The 21,982-nt window shown below is 45.5% G+C and overlaps 1 protein-coding gene across 1 annotated transcript in view; it reads left to right on the top strand.

The window, feature by feature from the left end:
- Nucleotides 1-21,982, top strand: part of B3GNTL1 (UDP-GlcNAc:betaGal beta-1,3-N-acetylglucosaminyltransferase like 1) — a 2,124,914-nt gene that overhangs the window by 827,944 nt on the left and 1,274,988 nt on the right. Inside the window, exon 6 of the mRNA XM_069654544.1 lies at nucleotides 7,067-7,162. Within this exon, the coding sequence (XP_069510645.1) occupies nucleotides 7,067-7,162 (96 nt within the window). The remainder of the gene's footprint in view (nucleotides 1-7,066; nucleotides 7,163-21,982) is intronic.

Here is a 21,982-nt window from a genome sequence, read left to right as displayed (position 1 = left end):
TCTCTCAGCCGGATGGATATGGAGGACTTACCAAATGAGTGCTGAAGGGGTAAGGGGAGGGGGCTGAAAGGCTTTAAAATGGTTACCTGGAATATACCGGTGGGGGTCAGCCAGATAAAGTCAGGAAGGTTTTGCTGTCTATGAAGAGACATGGAATTAGGGTGGCCTTTCCCCAGGAGACCCCCTTAGCGTGACAGAGTGAGAATAAATGGGCAGTGGGGGTGCCATAAATGCTATTCATCATACTCCTCCTACACGAGGGGGGTGGCCATTTTATTCCACAATTCCCTCAGGTTTCGTCTTGTGGAGATCTCAAAAGACCAAGAAGACATGGCACTATTATTGACCGTATTTATAGAAGGGGTGAGGGTATTGCTCCTTAATACGTATGCCCAGAACACCGATGACCCGAAATTCTATGACTGGGTGACAGCTCATCCATCTCTGACGCATTACTTTTTTATCCTCTGGGGAGGCGAGGGGGGACTTAAACACCAAACTGAATGATGAGTAGGACAGGTCTGCTGGGGGGGGGGGTGTACATCGACAGTCACAGGCTGGCCAGAAGGTGGTGGATATTTGTACCATCTACCACTTAATTGATGTGTGGCGGGTGCAACATCCTACCACTCGAGACTAGACGTTCCTTTCCTGGTTGCAAAACACAGCCGCCAGGATTGACCTTATTCTGGTTTCTAGGCGGGTGAACATGAGCCTGTGAGATTTTACCGAGAACGATATCAGATCATTCACCATTGACATTGGAAAGCTGCATTCCCAGGGAAACTGTGAAGGGATTGAATTGGCGCTTTAACTCTGAGGCGCTCAAAGACTCTGTATTTCATGATGAGCTAAGCACAGGGATACAGGCATTTTTTTTGCAATTAATAGTGGCACTATAAACTCCCCAGGGTATTGTGGGAAACTTTAAAATGCTATATACGAGGGTTTTGTTTGGGGAAAGAGGCAGGGATTTTGAAACAGATTAGAGCTGACCTGGACCCAATGAGGTCATCTTGGAAAAATTTGGAATGGGTGTATCGGGAAGTGGGGTACGCGGCGGTATTGGCAGATATCCGGAAAGAACTTGATGCGTTCCAGGGGAACACATTGAGAGAGGTCCGCTACCTGCATCGATCTGCACTGGTCAGAAATATGGGGAGGGCCAGAAGACAAGGGCTTTCTTGGTGATGCTCCCGATGCTGGAGCGGCGTCCCACGCAGGTGGACAATTTGAGAAACTCACAAGGGGGTTACATATTTAAGATGGCTGCCATCGGGAAGTCGTTTCGAGAATACTATAGTACTCTGTACTCGTTCAAAGGAACGCATTCAGAGGAGGATATCCAGGGATACCTGGATGGGGTGGAATTATACTGGTTGTCCCCAGAACAGAGGGAGTACTTGGACAGGGAGGTGAAACTGGAAGAAATTAGGAATATCATCAAAGACCTACCTGGGGCTAAATCCCCAGGACCGATGGTCTTACTGGCACATTTGATAAGGCCTATAGCAATATACTGGCCCTGTATCTACTTCAGGTATATAAGGAGGCAGTGCAGCTGGGTACCCTCCCACCAACACTTAGGGAAGCCCTGATCACGATTTTACACAAGGAGGGGAAGCTGGTGGAGAGCTGCTCCTCGTATAGGCCTATATCCACGATCAATGTGGATAATAAAATCCTGACTAAACTGCTTGCAATCAGGCTCCTCTCCTTTATGCGTGAGCTAGTCCTGGCAAATCAATCGGGGTTTATTCCAAGGAGAAACGGCACCTTTCGGCTCTGTGAATTCATTGGCCTTCTCGAGGGGGTGAGTCAGGACATACCGGCGGTAGCAGTCATACTAGATGCCGAGAAGGCATTTGACTCAGTTGAGTGGCCATATTTGTTTAGCACCCTCCAGCAAATGGGCTTGGGGCATAGGTTTCTGAAATATGTCGCTCTTTTATATGCCTCCCCCATGGAAAGTGTAGCCATAATTGTAGATCGTTCAGCACCTCTGCGGATGGAAAGGGGGACGTGAAAGGGCTGCTCCCTCTAACCACTATTCTTTGTGCTGCCTATGGAAACGTTAGCCACAGTGCTTAGAGGGCACCACCTGCAGAGAGGTATACAATTGTATTCTCATAAGCTTATTCTCTCTTTATATGCAGTGATGTTGCCTTATTTTTGAAGGACCCTATAGAAAACCTTAACCCGGTATTGCGGTAGATAATACACTTCGGGGAAATGTCAGGGTTAAAAATCAATTTTGATAAATCAGTGATTCTCCCTATCACGGATGGGGAAGAGCGGATTATGGTCTTTCCATCGAAGATTTTCCATCGAAACATTTCCATCGAAAAAATATGCATCAAATGCGTTTTTTTGTCCTCTCAACCCCCCGTTTTTAACCCTTAAAAATACTCCTAAAATAAAATGAACCCTTTACACCACCCCAAAAATATGCATTTGATGCATATTTTTTCGATGGAAAAAATTAGATGGGCTTACCTTTGATGAAACTCTTTCGATGAAAAGTCCAGATACCGGGAAGAGCCTTTTGAAGATGGCTTTGGATTCAGGTGGTAGCCCGTTCACACCAGATATATGGGCATAGATGTCTCGAGGGACACCGATATTCAATTCAGGGAGAATTACGGCAGTACGGTGGACAGGTTGCAGGAGCAGCTAAATAGGTCGAAGGGGCTCCTCCTTTCCTTAATGGGCCGTGTCACAGCCATCAAAAGGTTGGTACTACCAAAAAGTCACTATTTATTTCAGAATCTCCTGTTAATTCTCCCAAAATGCTTTTTTAGGAAGCTACAGGGAATGTTGGTGCGGTTCCTGTGGGCGGGGAAAGTCTCGAGAGTGCGATGGGAGGTTCTCACGCAGCTTTATCAGGGGAGGCTTGGCATGCCCAGATTTGGAACATTATTGCTGGGTGGCACAAGCACATTTCCTATATTTTTGGTACGAGGAGGGGCACAGTAGAGCTCACGTTCAACTTGTAAGGGCGATAGTGGCCCTATATTTATATACAGGTGGCGATCCTGTGAAGGACCAAACAGAGGGGAGGGAGTATGGGGGTGGTGGCTAGTACGTGTGCAGCATGGCAGAGGCTGGCGGATTACATAGGGGTGGGTGGCACAAGCTGGGTGGTGCTATATTCTCGGGGACACCCGGCAAAGTACATTCCTGACCTGGATGTCACTAATGAGCGGGTATATACGATACTGATGGATAAGCTAGGAGGGACTAAACTGGGTGATTTGTATGTGAACAATACCTTTTTGACCCTGGAAGACTTTAAGCAGAAGGGGGCATTATGTAATTATGTAATTTTGAATGTTGAAAAGTAAGTGTTTTATTTGTGACAAATGCAAAGTGCTTGGCTTCACTTTAGATTTCTGGATCACAGTCTTGTGCTGCATTGAAGTCAATGTGAAATGCTGCAATCTGTCTCCTTAATTAAATGAAATGGTAGCCTTTCATATTTTATGAAAACAGCATTTTCAGCCACAACTGTCTTTTGCAATTTTGCAGTTTTCAGTTCTCAGGCACATTTTCCTTCACTTGAGCACCTGTCCATTTTGATAATGTTGAGAGAGGCCCATTTGTGTTCCTTCAGTAGGCCTGAAGTCGGAAATCAATGTTTGAACTGGCCTGCATATTCCAATGGGATTCAACATCAGCCAGCTTTATTCTCACAATAGGGCCTTGCATGGCCTCTCAGTCTCTGTCACTCGGGGGCTGCATTTACACCCCACATATTGTGTATTAAATGTTTCTTTTGCTTTCAAGATATATTTCATATTCAGTAAGTGCAAGGACGACTCTAGAGACGCAGATTTTTCTGTTCACGGATATGCTTTTCTATTTTCATATTATTATTTTTATAGGTACTCTTTATTGAATAAAGCATGTTGTACAACTAAACAAACCGATAATGTCCCTTTAACATGGTTTTTTGTTAGTATATATATGATCAAGCGCGTGCGAAGCGCGTTGTCTGCAAGCTGTGTACCACGGCGTCCTGCTGTTGTTTGTCTCTATGTTGCTGCTTGTGTGTTGTACATTATTATGTGCAATGCATTTTTTATTTTTATAAACATTAAAGGCACCGGTATTTTCCACATGGTGTCTTCTGTGTTTTGTCCGGATTGTGGAGTGCAGCGCAGCATTAATGCCTTGGCCCGCGGAAGTGCGGTTCGCCATTTCTTCTTCTTTTTTCGATATATATATATATACACACACACAGGAAGGAGGTGCTGCCGAAGCGGAAAAAACTGCACTCTGAGTCGTGAAAAAGTCAAGAAGACCCGCAACAAGAAAAAACTTGAGGTCAATTGGCTACAAGTTTTTAGCATTTAAAATCAAAAAGCAAACCAACATGCAGCAGAGGCAGGACACCAATGGGATATGTTCTGTTGACGCGGTTCACGCTTCACATAGCGCTTGTTCACAAACAGGGGATAAGAGAAAAAATTTGCTTAAGTACATTGTGGTAGTCCTTTCACTGTGTCAACTCACTGCACAACTCTCCATATAAAAAGATAGCACCAGCGGCAGACATCTTGTAATGTGATAACATGGAGAAGTAAAACAGGCAAAGTATGCATGCCATGTTAAAAATCAATTAAAGAGTAGACAATAACAGACCGTGTATAATGTTACAATGAACACATGAAACCCAAAGTGGGTACACTAGTCAGTCATGGTCCACGCATGTATTCAATAAAACCCAGTATATATATAATAGAAGATGTAAATTAAAGTCTATTTGTGTATATTTGATGTTTGCAGAGACCTGGGGAGGGGTGGCTGGACAGTTTGAGGAACATCTGGTGGTTCAGCAAATATGATGCGTGTACTCTTGAAATTCTCAGTTGTATCATTTACTATATATATTTATAAATACACACAAACACAAACACACATTGAAGAGAAGATGTAATTTAAAGTCTATTTTGGTATATTTGATGTTAGCAGAGAACCAGGCGGTGGTGGCTAGACAGCCGGAGAAACAGCTTCACTTTTTGATTTTTAATCCGTGGCCTTTCTGCTTTAGCAATTAGGGATGTATCCCTAATGTTTGAGCACTGTGGTTGGATTTGCACAGCCTATCCCCACCGAAATGTATGGCTAAAAGACAAAACTGAACTACATAAAATGTATGGCGAGTAAGCCCAGGGTTAAAAATATCAAGTGATCGGGCGAAGCCAGCAGCCGGGAAGAGGACTCTTATGATCTCCAGTGGTATGGTGAGGTGCCCCATAGCATGGTTTAAAGGTGTAGATCACCTGGAGGGCTTGATGTTTCTCAGGAGCTCGTTTACTCATGGGATAAGCCCTGAAATGAAGTGCAGCCCTTGAGCCGCGGCTGAGTGATGATCCAAGATGGAAGCCTCACACACACTCGTCCCGGGACTGGCACAGGCAGGAAGAAGGCGAGAGCTTTCCCATTTTGGGCTCGGTAGAGGTATGAGGAACCCCCATGGTGTTTGGAGCCTGAAAGAGATTTTGTGGATGGCTCATTGAGCCATGGTGACAGCTGCAAATACATTAGGAGTAAGGCCAACTTTACAAGGCCTGCTCACATCTTTTCTCACAGAAATATTGAAGCCACAGAACTCTGTGGGAAAGGTTTGTTATATTGGACATATCACTAGTCTCAGCAGGCTGGGCAGGTGGTGGTGTTTTGTGTTTTCTTTACACTGGATCAGAGTTGCTTGATAGTGGTTCCTTTTCCACAAGCAGTGTTTCTGGAGAGAATTACGCTTGGGCATCTGAACTGGATATATCTTAGAGTATGTGGGAAGTTTAAATTGGCATTGCTGCACTCCACCTAAAGCTGGATAAAGCAGAAAGATCCACAACCAATATAAAATCTCATCTGGAGGCTTTTGACGGCAGAGTGAGTAGTAATAAAAGGAGGCATGTTCAATGGGGGACCACCTTCAGGCTGTGGAGGATTGGATGGCAGCCACTGAGACTAACCTGAGGGACTTGGCGGACTTTGCGGAACTGCATGGGCTTCCTAGACTTGAGCGGATAGACAATTTAGGGCATGCTTCATGATTGAAAGTATTGGCGGTCGCTTTCCCATTTGCTGATTACACACTGTGTGCATCTCAACAGTCTCTGGAGGACACTGAGGTGCTGGTGCCATTAATCGGAATCTGGATTGTCCTTAAGCAGGCGTTCTGAGCTGGTGCTTCCTTTTCGAGTAGGCAAGGAGGGTGCTTGGTTATGTTGATGCTCAGTGACCCGGATCTCTTTGAAGTGCTTTTGAAGAGGGCATCTAGGAGAAGGCAGTCTGAATTGGAATAGCCCAGGGTTCTGATGTTCCCAGACTGAAATATAATGCAACATTGGCTAGGAGGAAGACCATCAGAAATTGCCTACAGAACTGATGGTAACGGCATTGGTATGGAGCATGGGCAGATTTGTGGTGGTTATCAGCCAACAAATGATGCTTTCACTCACCCTGCAGCTGCCAGTGACATTTTACAGAGTTAGAGGTGAGGAGGCGATCTTGAGAAGGCTGGTCCTCTCTAAGATCCCTACTAGTCCAGTGATGTTTAGTAAGGGGTTAGGTCAAACTGCGGGTTTAGTTGTAGTGCAGGGAGGGGAGGTTATATGTTGCTGGCAAAGGTGGCCTTTTTCTATCTGCTAAGGGAGAATGTGTTTGCTGGTTTTGGTGCACTCCTTGGCGGTTCTTCTGGTCCCCCACTATTTCCTCTATCCTAACCACCTTACCTCTCTTTCCCTCATTTTCTCTCCCATCCCTTCTCCTTCCTCCCCCTTCCTTCATATTTTCCTACCGATTAGGGATTCATGAAGGGCGCGGTAGTTTGTATTTGCAGTGATGTGCTTTCTTTTGAGTGAACTGGCATAAGTGAGTTTGACGTTGGTGTTTTTATGACGTGTTTTGCTTACTTGATCCATAAACAAAAAGATTTGGAAACATCTCAAGTGAGACTGTGTTGGGAAAAAAGGCTTGTGCCACTTCATTTGAGAGGATAGTCTCTTCGTGGGAGCAGTGTACAACATTTACCTTACTCTGTTTTATGTGCTTTCAGATTATTGGCTGCCAAATAAAGAGAGAGCCTGCTAGTTCCACAGAACGTTATACACGCTGGATAAATAGTCTTACACCTGAGCAACTTCTCACACAGGTAATTAAAACATTTTATTTTTTCACATGGGTCATGTACACAACATGCATGTGAATATTTGTTCTTGTGTTTAGTCTGTTAAGCTTGTACAACACAATTGTTCTGTGTGTGTGTATTTCTATTTCTAAGATTGGCATTTACAATTCTGAGAAAATTAGAAAAACAAGGTTTCTTGGTTTGTCCGATTTACAGTTTTAATACTATTTAAACATCCTGAACTAAATAAATGACAAGACTGAGTTAATAGCCGGATTAAGGTCATCACGAATATCTTGCTGACTTCTTGAGCCTAGTCTTCAAATAAGATAGTGATAAGACTGGAACTCCAGTGGCGTGCCTTGCCATTTGGAAGAGAGTGCTGCCCTTCGTAAGCCGATATTAACACTTGATGAGCTTAAACTCAACCCTAGTTGCTTTAAAGGAAAATGGAAAACCTTGATCCTCCTGCGATATTCGGCAAGTCAGAGAATATAATTTGTTTGATCAAAGTACACCATACAGTTGAAGACCGGTCCACCCATGAATACATTTGTGTGTGCATGCGCGCGCTTGTGTGTGTGTGTGTGTGTGTGTGTTCACGTCAGACAAATTGAAAACATTGAATGTTTATCTCATTGCAATGTAAAGGGTACTTGTTTCAAAAAAGCTATTTGCACTTGTACAAATTTGCAACCACTGTTCAAGACTGAAACGTACAAGCACCAGTTGTCATATGAATTGGATTTTGACACAAAATAATAGATTTACATACTGGGCCCTAAGAGATTGTTGCCCTGCACGAACCTGGTGGCAAGTTCATTTGAGGTAGAGGTCAATGGCTCAAAGGAATGTCCGTGATGGATGAGCTGGAAGGTATTGCGTACTATACAATGCCTTCATTATTTATTTTTTTTTTTTTAATTACTTGATTTAATTGTTTAACAAAAAAAACATTTTTACAAGATTGTTCCTGAGTGTTAAAAAGAAAAGAAAAAGTCTGGATCCTGCCAGCCTCTGCTATTAGAAGGGGGGGAGGGATTCCGGGAAGGACTAGGCAGAGAGAACATTTTTGTTCTTTGAGGTATCATCAACTTCAGTTGTACTATTTACTTTACCCTGTTCCCGGCGGCTCAAAAGGCCGAGACTTTCGTAAAAACCCACAACAGCGATGGTCCATTTAATGTTCTCTCCACTCAAGTTGTTCCATTTCCCCTCTTCGTCAACAAAGTCAAATTTGCCAAATAGATGCCCCAGATGACGGGTGCGAATTTCATTCACACCTCTACAAGTTAGGAGTAGGTGCTTCAAAGTTTCGATTGCATCTGGTTGGCAGCAAAATCGGCAGAGACTAGTGTTAACTTGTTTTCGCCTCTCTAATATCTTGTTTGTGTATAAGATATTTAGGCGGATCCGCATAAAACTTTCACGCACTTTCTTGGAGGGACATTTCAATAGGTAGGCTCTCGTTTCGTTAATTTTTATTGGATTTTTTGGGCCGTTCTTTATTGATTTTACTAGCTGGGCTTTGTCTATTGTTTGTATCCAGTCTCTCTCCATCACTAATTTTTTTACTTTTCCTGGAGTGTGAATGAGATCCTCGCGAGAGCAGCCTGCCCAGTCAAGACGAAGGGTGATTCTCTCTTCCCATTGTTGCAGCATCTTGCAAGTCCTTGCTCTAATGTCTTGTTCTATTGACTTAAGTATCAATAAGGAGTTAGGCAAGAGCATTTTGCAGTAAAGCATCAATTTGTTCCGTGCTACGTTGGAGTTTAATGACTGTAAAGTAAATTCTTTCCTAATGACTCCCACAGGAATTGAGTGTGGTAAATTAAGGACTTTGCGCCGGTATCGGCCTTCTACTTTCTGCCAAAAAAGTGGTGTAATGTAGGGCATTGCTTCCGCCCCATACGTTAAAGTAGGAATGACTTTCATCCTGTAGAACGTCAGCAATGGGGCAATTGTGAAGCGACCATACTTCCTGGAGAGTATTTTTGTCTGTGTTATTAGCAGGCGTAGCTTTTTCAGAATAATTTCACACATCGGGTTTTCTTTGATGCTTTTGCTCAATGTTACTCCAAGATATTTAAAATCCTCCACCGTTTCCAGTGTTTTTTCCCGTACCTTCCATGTGAATTTCTCCTTTTTGCTCACACCTTTTCCCAGGATCATGATTTTAGTTTTTTCTTGATTCATTTGCAGCTGGTTTGCCAGCAGGTAAGAGTTAATTGGTATTTTGCAGTCCTCCCCCAGTTTCGATTATAAACCAAATGCTTATTTCCCCAAATCAGTTGTTGCCCAGCAAATTGTCTCATACACGCTGATGATACATTCATTCTGGACGGCCTTGGGTTGACCAGCAAAGGAAGTTGGGAGAGGTTTACTGTGCTAAAATAATTTAAAGAATGAAACAAAAATTATGACCTTCTGGCAAAATAAATGACTGTATGTGGTCTTTGCCAAGAGCAGCGCAGCGTTGGAGAAGGTTGACCATTTGCTTTGAATCACCCGGCCCCCTCTTTAAAGTGGATAAATACATTGGAATGTTAGCAGTTCCATTGCAGATATGTCTCCTTTCTCTCTTCCTCTTGTAAACATAGTTCTTTCCCCACTATGGGTAAAATGTCCAAATAGCAATATATAGACTTTGCACGAGGAGACTTCATAACAAGAGATTAAAAGGCCCTGCAGGCTATCGGTGTACACGGTCACTCCGTTTATCTAGATGTAACTGTAAGTCCCCATTTTCTAACGATTATTAGTGTTCTAGCTAACTGTTCAGATGAATCTCTAGTTCAGCCGTGGGCAACCTGCAAAACTCCAGATTTTTCACTCACCACTGACTACACTCGTTTGAGCTTGTCAGAGTTGTAGCCCAACACATCTGGAGGGCCATTGGTTTCCCACCACTCTACTTGGTTATGTGATAAATTGTCTGAGGTGTTATCATTGATTGACCTCCGACAGGGGCTCGTGCATCTTTGGGAATCATAAATGTCTTCCTAACTGTCTACCTTTTTTTTACAACTTGTGCTTACAAAATCACAGTAATGCCATCCAGCAAGTTTCTACTATGGGGCATTTTTGGGTACCCTTTCTCATTTTAAAAAGTAGAGTGCCTTCTGGGTATCCCTCAAATGGCTCAAAGACAGTAAGTAGATTCGTCTCTTCCCATTGGCAGATTCTGTCTCCAACATTCCGCCGGCTGTACAGTGAATCAGACACCACCCTGTCAATCCCTCAACTCTCCATACTATCAGTTTCTGTAGATGATTAAACATCCCAAGACAGGTGTGGGCAGACCACACTTCTGCACTGCGCCCACACACAATCTGAACCACCGAAATAACAGGGTCAAACCTACTGATACATAACACAATCACAAAATGTAAGCAGTTTGCCATTTGTGACCTGCTACAGTCTAATCCTCTTCTTGCAGTTGGCTGTGTATTGTAGTTAATAACACTTTATATACGTGTCAGTCGTCAGGGTGACATGAACGATAGATCGTCTGCGTGCTGGAGCACCATCCCTTGAAAATGATGGACGAAATCCAGAGGTAACATGTGAACACGTATTAAGCCAAAAGGCAGAATGAACCCGGCTTCTAATGGGATCTATGGGATTACTGTGCATCAGAAATACTGAATCCCAAGATGTCGACTTTTTTTATTTTCACACTATTAGATGCAGCCCCACCCACACCCCCCCTCTTAATATATTACCATAACCCACCCCCCACATATATTTGCTGCGAAATGCGCAGTAAAACCTTCTGCATTTTCGGATTCGGTATTTTTGTATGCGCAGTAATGGAGTGAAACCTAGCTAATAGCGAGACACTAAACAATAGGGCAAATGCTGGTGAGATGCAATGTCGTGTGTTTCTGAATCCACTGAATAAGTCCAAGGATATTGGCATGGTTATTGCATGTTTGAGTCCAGTCCTTGTTTGTGGTGGATTGTGGGTGACTCAACACTCATTCAACAGGCCTGCAGACACTCACTGCGTAATAGAGAGGCAGAGAGCTGCTTTATACGTCTTTATTCTTGGCTTCACAGAACAGGAACTGATGTTCCTTCGTGTTCCCCGCCCCTCCCCTTCCCACTGCCCCATGTCGCTTTCCACGTGACATGAGTGAATGACAAAACATCACACCAGGGAGTCGGGGGAGGCACTGAGCAGGGATTGCCAATTTGGCAAGTGGAGGAGCAGAGTGTTTTTAATAGGGGAGGGGAAGCACAGGGGTCACCCCCTTGACAATTTTTTTTTTAAAAGAGCCGGGGGTCATGGGGATTAACTCTCTGAAGAAGAGGATAATGGGAGACATCCCTGGGACAGAGAAAGGTTTGGCCAGGAGTACAGAAAGCGAAAGAGCTGACAGGGTGGTCAGTTCCTGAAAATGCATGATGAGGGGTGTTGTAGAAGCCTGTAGGAAGACAGTGGCTGCACTTTGGAGACTGAACTATAACTACCAGGAAAGAGGAGCTGGTGGTTGCAAAAAGAGGGATTTGGGGGTCACGTTTCACGGAAATATGAGCCGTTCAAACATGAGCCCAATGCAGCTAAAAAGGGCCACCCTCAGGCCCTTCATGAAGGAGAGGCAGTTCTCCTGAGATGTTGCTCATGGGCCACTTGCATCGTAGAGATGATAGCCATGCATTGAAGAGTTAGAATCCGAGGTATATAAACGTGGTGTAGAGTAGCTAGTAATACAGCACTGTGATTTTGCCGCTGTATGTGACCAGAGAGTGGCAGAGGACCTGTAGGGGCTAGCAAAATGATTTCAGAACTTACTTGTCCATGGTATATTTTTACAACCTGCTGGGTGACAAAATAGTGTTCGCAACGAGGGGTCAGTACACCAACATGTGTGAAAGTGTAGTTTTAAACGTAACATATACACTTTTGAGTTTTCCCTCTCCTTACGAAAACCGAGTCTCCTTGATTTACCACTACACTGAAAGAAATGACATATCTTGATGAAGGCCCTCTTTTACTCTGTTCAAAAATGTTCCCTGATAAACTGGCCTGCCGCCTGTTCCAAAGGCAATAAAGACTCAAAGAAGAGGGCCTTTGCCTGCATCTCTGGGGCCACTAACAACACAGCTGAACTTTTCAAAATCTACAAGGAACTCGCCAATCCTACTGAATTCCCATTTGTCTTCTGCCTTTCCTGGCCCTCTGCACTGCTTTGGCCTCTCACTTCATTACTAAAACTCAGTACATCCTGTCCTTACTCCCCTCTACACAACTCCCTTCTCCTGCGTGCGCTCTCAGACCTCCCTTAGCCAACCTCCCCCTTTTCCTCCTCCTCTCCTCTTTCTCTCCCATATAAGCTGATGAGGTTACTAGACAAGTCTGCTCTGGCTAACTACCGCCCTATCTCCATTAGCCCCTTCCTGGGCCAACTCTTGGAGAAGCAGGCCATCTCCCAGCTTATCCACCACACTGAATCAGTTGGTTGTCTCCACGATCACTGGTATGGCTTCGGAGCTACCACAGGCAGGGAAACTGCACTCCTGAACACCCGTGAAGACTTGCTTTCTAATCTCGATTCCAACTCTTCTTCCGTTCTTATCCTTCTTGGCCTTTCTTCTGCCTCTGATAAGGTCAATCATGCCACCCTTATAAATCGACTCTTGTCATATCCTTGGCATCAGGGACCTGGCTCTGGTCTGGATGACCTCCTTCCTCTCTGACCAACCTTCCCAGGTGCAACTTGACTCTTTTCTCTCCTCTATCTCACTCTTCACCTGCAGTATTCCTCAAGGCTCTGTCCTGTTGTTTGGCTTTTCAACATCTAGCTCCTAACTGTCAGTCTTATGCAGATGACACACAGCTGTCCTCTTCACCTCCTCTCTCATCTTCTCACATCACAGACCTTGCCAAGAAGGCCCACTTTCAGCTGCACCTCCTCAGAGGCATTCTCTTTTCCTCACCTCCCCCCAGAAACTCAATGTCTCCAGAGCTCTGGTCCTTTCCAGACTGGACTAGTGCAAGAGCCTCTTCCTCATTCTGCCTCATTCCTCCCTTCGCCCCCTTCAACTAATCCAGAATAGGACTGCAAAACGTATCCTTGGCCTCAAGCCCAGGGGCCGTATCTCTCCACCCCTAAAATCCCTCCACTGGCTCCCGGTTGCTGCAAAGATCAAGTTCAAGACCCTCTGCATCAACCACAAAGCCTGAGACCCTGCTACATCAAATTCTCTCTCCCTAAATACCTTCCTACTAGAGCCCTTCGGTCTTCTAGTTCCAACTCTCTGCAGATCAGATGCTTTTCCAAGCAGAGTGGGGGTAGATCTCTCTCATCTTCAGGCGCCCCCCCTGGAATGACCTCCCTGCCCCTCTCAGACTTGAGCCGGATCTCTTTAACCTCCAGAAGCTTCTCAAGACCTTCCTTTTCTCCTCCTTCCCTCTCCCCTCTCCTGCTAATGTCCCATCTGCCTCGTGAATGGCTGCCTGCTTCCTTCTGATTTCTTGCAGAGCATCAGACCCTCTTTGTCCGGTCTACCCCTGAACTTGGTCTACCCCCCCCCCCCTTCCTCCTGCACTAGCCTGGCTAGGCCTGCACCCCTTGAGCCCTTCCAGACTCTTACCTTGCACTTAGCTTGTGTACCTTCCTTCCCCTGCACTCTCTACATTCACCTGGCTCTGTCCACCTGGCCTCCCCTGGCACTCACTTTCTCACTGGCCCTTCCCCCCTGACTGGCACTCCCCCCACACTTCTTGTTACTGCACTTGCAGGATCTGAATGTCATAAGGCCTGGTAGGACCGATTTTGTTTTTGTCATCCCTGCCCCCCCTTGCCTTGTTGCACCTTGAAACACATTGTGTATTGGTGCATTATAAATGCCCAATAAATAAACAAAAGAAAATAAATGCCCCACACAGCCGTTGTAGCCCCTTACCCACTGGGTGCGACGTTGCTGGCGTGCGCTACGCGGACCCACTGTAGTAATGTTCCCTGTATATGCTTTGCTGGGATCCTGCGTGCCCGCCGTGCTCTAATATGGACTCAGTAAGCGGGGCATGTCTAGACAGAAAATTCTGCATTAAATCTCAGTGTCTTGTACCTCACTGTAACAGTCTTGAAAATGTAACTAGGGCCTGGATGCCTCAGGGCTTTGGACTCTGCTATAAATGTGAAAATAAATAAATAAAACACCAAATAAACCATCCAGAGAGGGGAGTTGAACACCCTTCCCACCAGAAAAACAACAGCAGATTCCTACATCTCGCCAGTTACATACTGAATGCAACACAACAGTGAAATGATCTTGCATTTTACCTTTCCTAACTAACCAAACCCAAACCTCTTTGGATGGTTCCACCAAAATGCCAGCACCATGCAAACGGCAGCGAAGCGTGGTGTACTAACCCATAACATAACCTTACTATTGAACCATAATCATGCACCATAATAGTCTGAAAACATTCCCTCCCATCAATTTAGGCCAACGCATCTTCCAATTGACTTAATTGACTGGTGTGGAAGGATCTGTGAAGACAGAGTTTGAAAAGAGTGCATCCTCTGTGCCCCTTCTAGATTCTTAATCTTGTGTGAATCCTGATGAACTTCAGCTGCTGCAGCTAAGATGAGGACACAAAAATATGAAAACACAAATACAGACTTGGAAAAAATGCAAACATTTCAGAAAGTAGAGTTTCCATCAGGTCGTAGTTGTGTCTGAGAATGTGCATCACATTTACTCAATACACTGGCGATTTACCCATCTAGGTGTCTATTTCTTCAACCGCTAAAGCTGTCCCTACTCTTCCTGCACTTTCAAAGCTGCAGGATTTCAAACATTTGTGGAGTGAAAGATATTTCTTATCCTTGGGCTGTTCTAAGACTGAGGTGATAGAAGGTAGAAGCACTCTACCCATCCTATCACTGTTTTCACCAGTCTGCTTGCAACGCACAAGAAAAAGAAACCACTGCCTCCTATTCTATTCGATTGAAAGCTCAGACCCTCATGGTGGAACAGAAGGAAGCTCTTACCCTAATGGTGAGACAGCAGGAGGTTCAAAGGCTCAGACCCTCATGGTGGAACAGAAGGAAGCTCTTACCCTGCTGGTGAGACAGAAGGAGGTTCCAAGGCTTAGACCCTCATCGTGGAACAGAAGGAAGCTCTGACCCTGCTGGTGAGACAGCAGGAGGTTCCAAGGCTCAGACCCTCATGGTGGAACAGAAGGAAGCTCTGACCCTGCTGGTGAGACAGCAGGAGGATCCAAGCCTCAGGTGCAAATGATGGGACAGAAGGAAACTCTGACCCTGATGGTGAGACAGCAGAAATTTCCAACCCTCATGATAGGGCAGAAGAAGCCTCAGATCCTCATGGTGGAACGGAAGGAAGCTCTGACCATGCTGGTGAGACAGCGGGAGGTTCCAACCCTCATGATAGGGCAGAAGAAGCCTCAGACCCTCATGGTGGAACAGAAGGAAGCTCTGGCCCTGATGGTGAGACAGCAGAAGGTTCCAACCCTCATGATAGGGCAGAAGAAGCCTCAGATCCTCATGGTGGAATGGAAGGAAGCTCTGACCATGCTGGTGAGACAGCGGGAGGTTCCAACCCTCGTGATAGGACAGAAGAAGCCTCAGACCCTCATGGTGGAACAGAAGGAAGCTCTGGCCCTGCTGGTGAGACAGCAGGAGGTTCCAATCCTCAGACGCTCATGATGTTGCAGAAGGAAGCTCTGACCGTGCTGGTGAGACAGGAGGAGGTTCCAATTATCTCAGGGCCTCATGGTGGAACAGAAGGAAGCTTGAACCTTGATGTTGGGGCAGAAGAATCTCAAGAAGCCTTCTCGGCACAGAATTTGCCTGATTTATAAATGTCTGATGCAACCAGCATCACATTGGAGCTTTAAGCCCACCGTGTTCTAGCAACGATTACTAATGAAAAGAAATCACTTCTTTCAAATCTTGAGCATAAACCTCAAACTGCGACTTCTTATACTAATGCAAAACTGTATTTGCCTTCTATTGTACTATGAGATGTCATGTAACATGAACCTTTCTAAGCAGATGTTTGTTGTTGGATTGACAGGGACATGTGCTTGTGGTAGATCGATATGGTGTATGGGGGACGTATAACCAGAGCATAGGGGTGGCGCTGGAGCATCAAAAGACCTATGTTGTTTACTGCACCTGTCCGAAACTTGTAACCGACACAAGGCCAGCCTGTAGGAGACTTCAAACAGAAACGTGTTACCCAGAGAGCGGTGCAGGCGGTGCCTACTCACACGTGCACTTCCACAGCTTTTAGGTACTTCGCCTAAGCAGAACGCACTTCACAGCAGCAGCATGGCATGTATGCACCTGGGCACAGCTAAACACTAGTCAATAACAGGACGGGTAGAAAGAAGGACGCATGCAACTCAGTGGCAGAGGAGGGACATGTATGACGCTTTCAGTTACACTGGGGAGTCCATGATCAAGTGTGTGTACACGGGTTGGGTAACAGCAGTCTTTTTTTCGGAATGAAGCAGACATAACTCTCAGTGACAGATGCCTGCATCTCTTAGGCTTCTGTTAAAAACTCAACGGTAGGTCATTTATTTAAAAAAATAAAAGCCGGGTGATGCTGACAATCACTGCTGTGTAACTTGGAAGTGCATTAGGATGGGGTTAATACATATGCATCATCCATTTTATAATCATTTTAAATCTGGATTATTTGAAGACACTATTAACAACCTATTCCAATTCTTAGCCGATAGCCCTGCCAGGAATTAGGTAGGGAGAGGATACACGTGTTGCAAGTGTGTTTGTTGTTCTACAGTCGACACTGTGCAACTGGGCCCCATCATTGATATTTCATTTGTGGCATAGGAGAAGAGACCAGTGGAAAACCCCTCACAATACCCATCATTTTCTTAGTTATGGCTTAAAGTTGACTGAAGACCAGTTGGCCCTAAACTTGCGACTCCTGTTTAAGGTTGGGGCGTCTGTTTTCAAAGTTTTGGGGCTGGCGGAATGAGGTGAAAAGGGACATTCACAGCAATGAGAAAAGCGCATGTGTCCAGGCGAGCATGCGCAGTGTGCCGAGATTCGGGTGAGCTCATCTGTCCTTTGGCCTCGCTGGTCCTAAGAGGAGTCTCGTGGCCAGCGCAGCCAACCCGCGAGAGTCTTGTTTGGGTTGCACCAGCTGCCAAATTTTGTGCAACATCGCCCTCGGAGAGAAGTGTTGGAAGCGAAGGCTGGTTCCCAACCCCATCTCTGCATGGGCTGTTATATTTTCATTTCTGTCTGGCCGCTCATGTAGGCTTTGGGTTGCAAGGGGGAGGGGCCAGCGCACGCACGCACGCACACACACACACAGCTCTTACATTAATTCAAAGCAAAGTGTACTGCTATCTGATCCGCATGTTCTTCATATAATTAAGGCTTGCTACAGATGTTCTTAGCTACAACCATTCCAGAGCTTAGACATGATTCACGTGTTACGCTTTTCTGAAAAATCAGCTTTCGCAAAGAAGGGGAGATCAGACGTGGCTTAAGAAGGGATTGTTTCTTTTTTGGAGAGGCGCCAGCCAATTATGAACCGCAGTACACTTTGGAAGGTAGCAGTCCATTTGAACGCTGGCCTAGTTTGTTTGCATGCCCCACGGTGTGTTTGTGTGGCGTGTAGTCGAGGGCACCTTAGGCCACAGACGAAGTGAATGCATGGTGTCACTTACTGATCTATTGTCATGTGGGATCTTACCCTGTTTGTTAAAACACTAAGATGTCACCTGCTGATTAAGAAGTCACGTGGTAAATTGATGGTTTTGTATACTGTGGCAATAAATGAATCACCTCCAGGCGCTGCCTTGTGTGAGGAATGGATCTTAATCAAAAAGTCTTATTGTAGACATCCTGAGTAAGGATTGAAGCTGTCAATGTAACTTAACGTAAGGCTAGCCCAGTAACAATGTTTTTTGGCGGTCACAATGCCAGATACCTCCTATTGAATACATTCTGCCGGGCTCCGCGGCTGCTGGACAGGATCTGGTATGGAATCAATGAATGGCCCTTTAAGCCTCGTGCGGGGCAGTTTTAATTTCCTTGTACACCAGCCACTTCTACACCACAGTGTGAGGATGTCATTTTCTCTAACATAGCATCAATTTTTCTGTGATGCTCCCACATCACAAACAAACTAGCCCCCATAGTTGACTTTCCAGACTGTGTTGGTCACCAGCCATCTAAAGGATAAACATTTCAGTAGACGATCCCTACCCTAGCAAGACTCGTCCCTCTGATACTCTCCCACGGCAACTTAGAACTGAACCAGATCCCTAGAAGATCAAATCCACATGTTCTGCTTGGCCTAACCATCGGCTTTGGTTTTTGAACTTCTATTAGAAAATCTCTGACCCTGACCATTGTTTACCGGCAATGTTCGGAAGCTGCCATTTGGTGGCATGGCAGCTATACAAAAGCACCTAATTAAGAAATAAAATTGCTGGATCCAAACAACTTGTGCTGCTTGTAGTCATGAAGTCCAACTTTGTATGTAGAGATGACAGGTGATTTTCTTCAATGGCCATTTGCCCTTGGGATGCCTTGCTTCTTTTTGTGGTTTCCTTTATTAGCTCTAATACTTGTCCTTCATCAGCTCACATCATTTCTCGTCTTAGAATTCTATATTTTTTACTTTATAAAGTGTTTGACATTACAACAAAAGAAGAGGGTAGCAGCATTAATGCAAATGACAATCTTACATCTTTGATTTCTCACATTGGGTGTGATGCAATCAAAACACAGAACATAGCGAGAAACGACTCAGGCAACATTGCAATAACACGCAAGGGTTGGGGAGTAGAAGAGTCACAAATCAGTCACTAAGCTCTCGTTATCGTGAGTATTCATTTGTGTTCATAACAAGTAATTGCGAAAGGGAGTCCTATATCTATCGGTTTGCATTATAGGTTGTAGTGAGGACCATCTCTCCTCTAGATCGGATGCCCATGTAACAGCTGACAGCCAATGTGTTACAGACGGGCAAGCGGGGCGCAACCACAGCAACAGTACACAGCAGATTGTCAATAGCATACAGAGGCTCGCCAATAGTTTCTCAAACCTATGAAACAGTTTTGTGGGGTGGGCTCAATAGTGCAATCAAACATCGTAGACATACTATTGCATACCCCTTCCCAGAACTCCCCCAGTTTCTGACAGTTCCAAAGCATGTGGAGTTATCCCGCTCCATCAGAATTACATCTAGGGTACAGAGCAGAGTGAGTGCATGAGAAGAGTTGTAGTCTGGCCGGAGTGTAATGGAATCTTTGTAATACTTTAAATTGTATTAAATGGAACCTGGAGTTGAGAGACACTGCTCGGGTTTGCAGGCACATGGCCTCCCAGATCTTGTCAGTGATGTCTAGATCTAGATCTCTGACCCAGGTCTCATGAAGCTTCACCAAGGGTTTGCTGCTGTGGTTCTGTAGCTGGTTGTGCAATCTGGCCACTCCACCCCAAGTAGATGTTCCTCCCATAATGATGTCTAACAGTGGTTCATCAGGTGGCACCACAGGGAATTCTGTCCAGGCTTTTTTAGCAGCGCGGCAGAGCCCAGCATATTGTAGCCAACATGAGGACTGTCCCTGCGAAGGCGATGGTAGTTCCTGAAATGCGATAAAGGACCCCGTGTTTAAGACATCTCCCACATTTATGTACCCATAGGTCGCCCACTGTCGCACAGCTATACTGCTAATTTTAGGAAACGAGGGGAAGAAATTCCATAATGCTAAGCCCCCATGGAACGACTGAGAGTTATCTAGTATTTTCCATATCTTGCTCCAGGCCAATGCCGTCACAGCGATAGGATTGTTGACTTCTGTGTCTTTCCACACTGGTGGTTGTATCAGAGAACGAACATCGCGAGTACTGGCCGCATGTGGTTCAATTTTCACGTGTGGATTGTGTGTGTCTACATCAAACCAGTAGGCTGCATAGTGTGCCTGGGTGTTCACCCAGTATTTTTCAAAGTCAGGGGCCGCGAGGCCTCTGTGTGCGTACGGTCTGGTTATGGTGTTCCATTTTAGCTTAACTGCACCTGCGTGCCACAAGAAGTTGGTAGTCACTACTTTCAGTGTGTCAAAGAAAACCGTGCCTGGCCACAGTGGTATATTTAGAAAGTAATCCAGTCGTTTTGTGAGAATAATCATTTTACGGAGCGCCATGCGACCCGTTCTTGTGAGTGGAAGTTTTGCCCAACCACATAGTTTAGCTACAAGTTGTTGCAAATATACACCGTAGTTGCGGGGTAGAGTGAAGCCGAGTGTTGCGTCACAACAACCCCCAGGTATCCAGGCGGGACCAGGTAAATCCCATGAGATCTGCCGGTGCCACAGTCGCATCAGTGAGCGGAAACAGCTCCAATTTGGCACAATTGACCCAGAGTCCGGACAGGATGCCAAAGGATTGAATGTCTTGCATAATTGGGGCTAGATGTCTCACTGGGTCACGCACAAATAAGAGTGCGTTGTCAGCATACAATCAGATGATTTCTGGCTTGCCCAAAAGTCTTATTCCTCTCTGAGCATGCCTGTATCGGATTGCGTCGGCTAGTGGCTCCATCACGATGGCAAATAATATGGGCAACAGCGGGCAGCCCTGTCGGGTCCCAATGTAAATGTCTATGGGAGCCAAATGCAGTCCATTCACATTAACTCTGGCGGTGGGCGACGTATACAGTAATCTCACCGATGATATGAACCAGGGTCCAAAGTTACATTTACCCTGTACTGCTCACATAAACTGCCAGGACACCGAGTCACAGGCCTTCTGAACATCTAGAGCTACAGCAACAAGCTGCATGCCTGGGTATTTCTGGGACAGGACATTAAAAAGGCACCTCAGGGTCAGTGCAGTGGAGTGGCCAATAACGAAACTGGACTGATCTGGGTGAATAATGTGTCCCATATAAGGGGCCAGTCTGAGAACTAGCACAGTAGCAAATATTTTAATATCAAAGTTTATGAGGGAGAGGGAATGGTAGGAGCCATGCTGTTCAGCTGGCTTGTCAGGTTTAAGCAAGACTGTGATCACGTCTTTGCGTAATGTTGGGGGGGGAGTACTCCCGAAACACAGGATTCTTCCCATAGGGCTGTCAGTCGAGGGACAAGGTGGGATTTGTAATGCTTAAAGAACTCCATTGTGCGGCCATCAGGCCTGGTGTCTTTCCAGATGGGAGGGCCTCCTCGATGGCACAGGATATTTCCTCTGGGGATATGGAGCGATTCAGGTGTTCCCTGGCCTCGTCCGATGTGAACCAAAGTCCCTGATGTGTCCTGCACAAACGGAATATGGTGGTTGCCCCTGGCCTGCCGCACCATCTTGGCCAGAAGTCTGCCAAGGCATTCGCCCTCACCATATTTTCTCACAAATCACGGGTTGTCGAGGAATTTCAGTTCTCTATCTGCATGTGTGTGAAATCTGTCAAGCTCATTCTTAATGTCTCCTAGAACGGTAGCGTCAGACTCAGATGCATTCTGCTGTTCCAGCCGGTGCAAATTGGTTTTGCTAGTGTGAATGTCCCGCTGTATCATTTTGAGTAGCCCTGAATCAGTAGCCAGGGCTAGACCATGTACATAAACCTTGAAAGCTTCCCACAGAGTTGCATGTTTATCTACAGAGCCCGTATTTATTGCAAAGTATTCCTCAACATGTCTCCCCATTTCAGCCTCAAATACAGGGTCTAGTAGCGATTGTTATCTCCATATCCTTTTCGTACCCCATGTACCTCCCAGTGTCAGTGCCAGTGTAACCGGAGAGTGCTCTGAGAAGGTTCTGGGTAATATATCAGCATCGCTGAGGCGATTTATGAGAGTGCTAGACAGCCACCACATGT

This window comes from Ambystoma mexicanum, chromosome 3q, assembly GCF_040938575.1.
Source record: "Ambystoma mexicanum isolate Mex_15411 chromosome 3q, UKY_AmexF1_1, whole genome shotgun sequence".
NCBI classification, from domain to species: domain Eukaryota; kingdom Metazoa; phylum Chordata; class Amphibia; order Caudata; family Ambystomatidae; genus Ambystoma; species Ambystoma mexicanum.
Note: the sequence above shows the minus strand (reverse complement) of the source record. Positions and strands in the feature narration are given on the sequence as shown.